This window comes from Salarias fasciatus, chromosome 14 (genome assembly GCF_902148845.1).
Source record: "Salarias fasciatus chromosome 14, fSalaFa1.1, whole genome shotgun sequence".
NCBI lineage: Eukaryota > Metazoa > Chordata > Actinopteri > Blenniiformes > Blenniidae > Salarias > Salarias fasciatus.
The window spans coordinates 14,721,685-14,728,250 of NC_043758.1; the positions used below are offsets into that span (position 1 = coordinate 14,721,685).

The following is a 6,566-nucleotide window of genomic DNA, read 5'->3' on the forward strand; positions in this document are numbered from 1 at the left end:
AGAAATCATTGAATGCCTCTCAGAAAAACGACTGTCCTTGAACTAGACACAGAGTGTTGGAGAGCAGTTGAAGCTGATGAGACGTTATTGAAGCTTGTTGGGAACTGAAAATAAAATCTTCTATAAAATATCCATCCCGTGGATCTTCATTGCTGGGGACGACGGGAGCAACAATTACTTAAATTATTGTCAGCTCAGACCTAATCTCAGTATGATCCACCTAAATCCATATTTGCGTCGATGTGTCCTTTCTAAGCTCCATAATGCGAAAAAAAAAGAATCTTTACTTTTCATTCTTGTATTTAATATTGATTATGTGAAAGAAAAACACCATCATGTGAAACGCCACAAAAAATGCCCTATTGTTTTTATGACAGCAAGTATTTGATTAAAAATGCAATCCATATATTTTTATATAACTACGGTAAACTGATGTGATTTGAATAAGATGGCATATACCAACAAAGCTACTCATTGGCTAACTATTACACTGATAAAAACACTTTTGATGACATTTCCCATAAATCTTGCATTTTAATCACTAGTTTATGTGACACCAGCATTTAAGAAGATCTAGCAAAGAGTTGTTTTTCTTTTTCTTTTCAGGTAAAAAGACAATTATGTGTGACAATATTATTGCAATTTTTAGGAGAAGAAAACAACACAGAACTTGGGCACTAATATTTGCATGCTGCTTTTCGCAGGGCATCAGAAAGACTACCTGGCCATCAGGTATTTCTTTGTGTTTTTCTCAGGCCTCAGAAGAATTATGAAACATTTTGGGGCAAAAATACAGAGAAGTAACCCATAGCTGGAGGCCAGGATTGCAAAGACTTCAACAGCAACAACATATTTCCCAGGAGAGCTGACATAAGCGGGAACAAAGGCCACCCAGACGGCGCAGAAAATCAGCATGCTGAAGGTGATCAGCTTGGCCTCGTTGAAGTTGTCGGGAAGCTTTCTCGCAAGAAATGCCAAGAGGAGACAGGTGCAGGCCAAGAGGCCGATGTACCCCAGGACCAGAGAGAAGCCCACCATAGAGTCCATAGCACACTCCAAAGTGACCTTTGACCCTTGGAAACCCAGATCACGCTGAGGCATTGGAGGGCTGAGGGACAGCCATAGAGCACAGATGAGAACCTGAAGGAAAGTGAATATGTTTTTACAAATTATTTGGCTGCTTCTTATCAACTGAGGTTTCTCATACAATAATAAAAATGATGAAGTACCACTTCCATGCAGTATTCAGTGTTTTCGGTATTCAGTGTATATTTAAATAATGCAGAAATAATATCTTAAAAAAAGTTATTTTAGATAAGTACAGATTAGAAGTGGGATACACAATATTATCGTTAAAAATAATTTTTTAATGTCTTCATTTTAGTTTGTAATTTTACTCAAATTTTATTTAGATTATTACCGGAAAGTACCGGATATTTACACTACCCAGTGAGAAAATACACATGCCTGCACACCAGTAAAGAAGAATACGCTCCACCTCTGTTGACTCAGCCCAAACCACTTCATCAAAGCTTCAGAACCGGGACGAGCTGAGCGGAAAACAGCCAGAACCACCATGGTTTTCACAAGGAGGCAGGATATACAGAGAACAAAGCTGATCCCAAAGGCGGCCTGCTGGAACTGGCACGAGGAGACCGACGGATGGCCGATGAACACCAACGAACAGAGGAAGCAGAGTTTGAGAGACAGGAGCAGCAGGAAGCTCAGCTCTGAGTTGTTGGCTCGTACCTTGAGGAGGGGAACGATGACAATTTGAGGCAAAGAAAGCACAATCCACACCATTTTACCCGATGCTGTTTTCTCACCATCGGTGTTTGACGGTACTTCAGAAAAACCACAAACACAGCTGCGGTCACAATGGCCCCAGACACAGCGGCAGTGGTGAGTGTAACGCCCAATGTCTCATTAAAGGAAAGAAAGTCCAGCTCTTGACGGATGCAGACTGTTCTTTCATCGTTGGACCAGAAATCAGGTGTACACTGCTCACACTGGAAGGAACCTATAAGGGGAAAAAAATAGGGAGTGTAACAACATTAAAAGGAAAAAAAGAATCACTAATTGGGAAGATTAATGGACCTAATTTAATGTTCTCATTTTCTCACCAGTTGTATTGCTAATCTCTCCATCAGCACATGGGATACAGTCAAAGCAGCAGACAGGTTCTCCCTTCCTGTTGGCCCTGCGAGTCCCTGGAGGACAGCTTTCACTGCACACTGAAACAGGCACCTAACCAACAAGTCCGGTGATACTACAACATTTACTACCTGCAGACGGAGGATTTGTGCAAATTATTCGTCTACCTGACTGGATCCTGCGCTCCACTGAACAGCCGATTCATTAAATTGAAAATCAAACCCGTCAACATGTCCAATTAAAACCATTTTCAGCGGCCCCTCGGGTGTTTTCTGCCAGTTGATCAGGTCGTACTTGGCTGGAGAGTCAGCTCCTTGGAAATGGAAGAGGTCACCCTGTGGGGTGGTGACCTTCACTTTGCTCAAGTGCTGCAACACCTAAACATCGCAGACACAAATATACGTTATTAAAAAATGCCCTTTTTCCATTTTAATTTTTTATGCACAAATACTAACCCAATCCATTGTGAAGGAATTGTCATTTTCTCTTGAAAATGTTGTTATCAAAACATAACATAACATTTAAAGTTATGTGACAAGATATAAAATTTGGAACTAGTGCTGCATTTTTGTTGTATCAACAACACATTCAGTAACATCAAGTAGTGATTCTTCTTTATGTCACTCTTGTTGAGACTTTTTGATCATACATTCAAACCTAATTTAATCAGATGATAATGTGCTGGAATTTTGTGTTCAAGACTTAATTCAAAAGTGTTAGAAGCTTTTTATTTATGTATTTTTCTTGTTGAAGAGATGACAGTGATGATTGTTTTTACCTGTCGGGGTTTGATTTGCTCTGGGGAGGAGCAGCGTGTTGTGTTGTTTTCATTAGGACTGTCTTCGTGTGAGCAGGACAGGATGCTGTGAAGGGCGTGTGCTGCTGCGTAAACTGCCAGGTAAACATTATACGCCACTCTCAGCTGAGAGGTGTCGGTAAAAGGATGCCTCCCTCCCTCCAAAGTCTCCGCTCCACTGCACGGAGGCAGAGCTGCTTTCTGAAAAGAATCTGATCTGGGCTCTTGAGTGCAGCCAAATTCTTTTTCCCAGAAATCTCTCAAAAATACATCTTCAGGATTCTGAATGGGGTGTAGCCCTCTGAGATATTTTCCAAATCCAGGTATAGTTGAACTCCGAATGGCCACTCCTACAACACCACGAGCAACCTCGGAGACAGTCATATCTTGGAGAATATCTTCACTAGTGCTCCAAGCCTCACTGGCTACAAACTGCCTGTCAGTCACCTGTGGTGAAAGGACATTGACATTAAAAAAAGAAGAAAAAAATGCTTCAATGTTATATCTTTATGTCTGTGTTCCATTTTAGAATTCCATTTTAGCTTTCTGTTTACAGTGTGTTAAATCATCTATGAAATATCTTAAAAACAATTATTTATCATCCAATTCCTCTATTCATGAAAACAATGGGTTCAGTGGTGTTTGACGTCTCCCTGGGCCTTTCTTTTGTCATAGTATATCAGGGTGAGGGTTACTGGAGTAAAGTTATTGATAGATTGACTATTGTGGCATGCTATAAATTGGAAACATGTGCTCTGCAAGTCACCAACTCAAGAGTTTAGAAGCTGAGCTGACTGTGGGCTGTTGGCTGAAAGTGTTATTATGATTTCAGTTTTGGCAATTATTACTGTTTCATATTCTTTTATTATAACTGGGTGGAAACTGACCTAAAAACACAAAGGTCTGAACTTTCACCAAAGCATTTTCTTGTTCAGTAAAATATATATTTATTTAAATGTTGTTTTACTAAATGGAAGTTCCTGGTAAAGTCAAAACATCTCATGCATTTGGAAATGAAAATGGATCAGTGCCAACCCTAGGAAGGTAGCAGAATGCAAATTACTCACATTTATTTTGGCGAGTTCCTTAAACACCTTCTTGACATCTGTATACCAGCAAAAGATGAGAATCACCCTTGCAGTTGCAGCTTGAATAGTGAGTGCAGCTTGTTTAGCATCAGTCTCAATGGTTTCTCTATGGACTTTTTCGATGAACTCCAAACAGACTCCTTTACCCTCAACTTCCTTCTGAAATACCTGACAGATGCGAGTGATTACAACATGTACATTATAGCAGTAAATGACTATTTGCAATATTAGATTTTTCTATAATTTATGCACTTAAAGGATCGCACTTTCTCTTTCATCGTTTGAACACAATCACAAAAAAGATTCTCAATAATGGAGCATGACCAAATCAGAAATACATACCTGCATGGCTCGTTGACCATAGGCATTGTTTATATGCACAGCTCCTATCCATGTCCATTTGAAACGTATAGCCAGCTGTGCGATGGCACGAGCTTGATAAATATCACTGGGGATAGTTCGGAAGAAATTTGGATACTTGGATCTGTCACTAAGACAGGGACAGGTCGCCAAGTGACTGATCTATGGAAAAACATTCAATTCAGAGGTTTTTTTTTTTTTTTTTTTTTTTTCAACAACAGAAAAAAAATCTACAGGTAAAGATACTCACAACCGGTACAGAGAGAGGTCCCAGGATCCTGGATAGCATAATACTTACAGTTGATGTTGCAGGGCCAATAATCAAAGGAATGCCTTGAAGGTCAAACAACAGTAAGTACCTGTTTTTCTGTATGAGGACATTATAACCATACAACCATTCAAACCTGCCATGGCTCCAGTTTTTTCATACGATGCAAAAGGAGCTGCCAAGTTGCAGTCGTGTGTGTCTCCTCCGACTAGTGTCAGTGCGCTTTTCATAGCCCAGGGGTATCGGCCGCAAGTATCAAACACTTGATAACCAAGCTTCACTGCCGGTAATAATGTGCTGTTGAGATTGATTTCCTCCACCGCAAACAGCATAGCATACATGTGTTTCAGTGATTCCAAATCTAAGCTGAAATCAAAGAAAGACAATGACATGAAGAATTAAAAGATAAAAACTGCTCAGTCATTCAAAGTCATAATAAATGAAATGATAACATGGTCTATAAACATTAAAATAGAAATGTAGCTTTGGATTACTTAGAGCAAGGTTTATAATCTGGCATCCTAGTGAAGTTGGACTCTTGAAATGACGGTGTGTGATACAGATTAAAAAGTCCCCCAAAAATCACTTCTCCATCTTGGAAGAGACCCTTGTTGCCTGCTGCGCCCCAGCGGTAGCAAGCATTCGTCTCAACATATCCGAGCCCCAGCTCTCTGCCCCACAAACCGAGCAGCAGGAATAAGATCGAGGAGTGTCGCTGAAAGAAAGTCATGTGCACAGCAGTTCTGAAAATTAACCACCGGCTGTCGTGAACTGCGAAGCAAATTTAGTCAATATAAAACACAGTTCACATAAATCTTCTAAAAAACACTTAGCACTGTGTGTCTTTTCTTGTTAATGCAAAAAAAAAAAAAACCATTCTATAATCAAAAAAATGTCGCCACTGCAAGCAAAACATCTGTGAGAAGGATTAGCGTGAAAGTATCTCCACCAACACAAGTCTCATCCTCTCTGCATGTGAGGTGTCGTTTGTTTTATAGAGACAGTTGATCAGATGAATCAAACAACAAAAACCACAGAGTGATCCCCTACCTTGAGTTGGGTGACGTTGACGGAAAGTGTGTGTGTGTGTGTGTGTGTGTGTGTGTGTGTGTGTGTGTGTGCCTTTTGTGTAATCCTTTTGACAACAATAGTGTCTTCTAAAAAATGCTATAAGGTTTAAGCTGGTGGAGAAAATGTCTCTCATTGCAGTGTTTTGTATTATCTGAGGTTAACATTAAAAATATTAAATGCACATGTGAAGTTCGCTTGAATCGTGTGGAACTGTTGAATACTTTGCAAGCATAAATGCTTGCATGATAGCCAGTGGTTAAACTTGGGTTTTTTTGGTAGGGAGGGTTGTGTTTGTGTGAAGATAAAGTAAAAGAATGTGCTTTTCTCAGGAATTTGAGGGCTTTTTGTTTTGAAGTTGCATTAAAGTTCATGAAGGGCTAATTAAGGAAAGCGGGCTGATATGATCAAATGGCTCCAACGAAAAGGCCTTCAGGAGATGACCACTGCTTATGGAGTTAGATGGAATGGATGAAGAAGCAGAAAAGTCGAAGGCCCTCATTTATCAAAGATAAAGGTCCAGAAGCCTGAGAGCTGAAAGCTCTGCCTCCCATTCCTTTTTTAGAGAGCCTTGGAACCTCTAATCGGCCAGCAATCTGAAAATGAAGCATTTCCCTGGGGCAATATGGGACTAAGAGCTCTTTAAGATATGATGGGGCCAGTGAAGAGAAGCTGATATTGGGGTGATGTGATGTCTTCTGCTGGTTTATGTCAGAACTCTTGCTGCAGATTTTTTTTTTTTAACCTGTTCTGTCCAGCATGGAGGTGGGGGAGTTTGAGAGCCCGCATGATCCCAGGAGCTATGTTGCCGGGGGGCTTTATGCCCCCTAGT

General features: G+C 40.3%; 1 protein-coding gene across 1 annotated transcript; it reads right to left on the reverse strand.

The window, feature by feature from the left end:
- Positions 1-717: 717 nt before the first annotated feature.
- On the reverse strand, positions 718-5,007 carry LOC115400760 (extracellular calcium-sensing receptor-like). Its single transcript, XM_030108780.1, has 10 exons — positions 4,854-5,007; positions 4,649-4,731; positions 4,381-4,560; positions 4,018-4,206; positions 2,933-3,397; positions 2,322-2,531; positions 2,124-2,247; positions 1,827-2,020; positions 1,468-1,749; positions 718-1,140 (listed from the first exon to the last, which is right to left on the reverse strand). Exons 1-10 carry the CDS (start codon positions 5,005-5,007, stop codon positions 718-720), a joined length of 2,304 nt encoding a protein of 767 aa, XP_029964640.1.
- Positions 5,008-6,566: the final 1,559 nt, after the last annotated feature.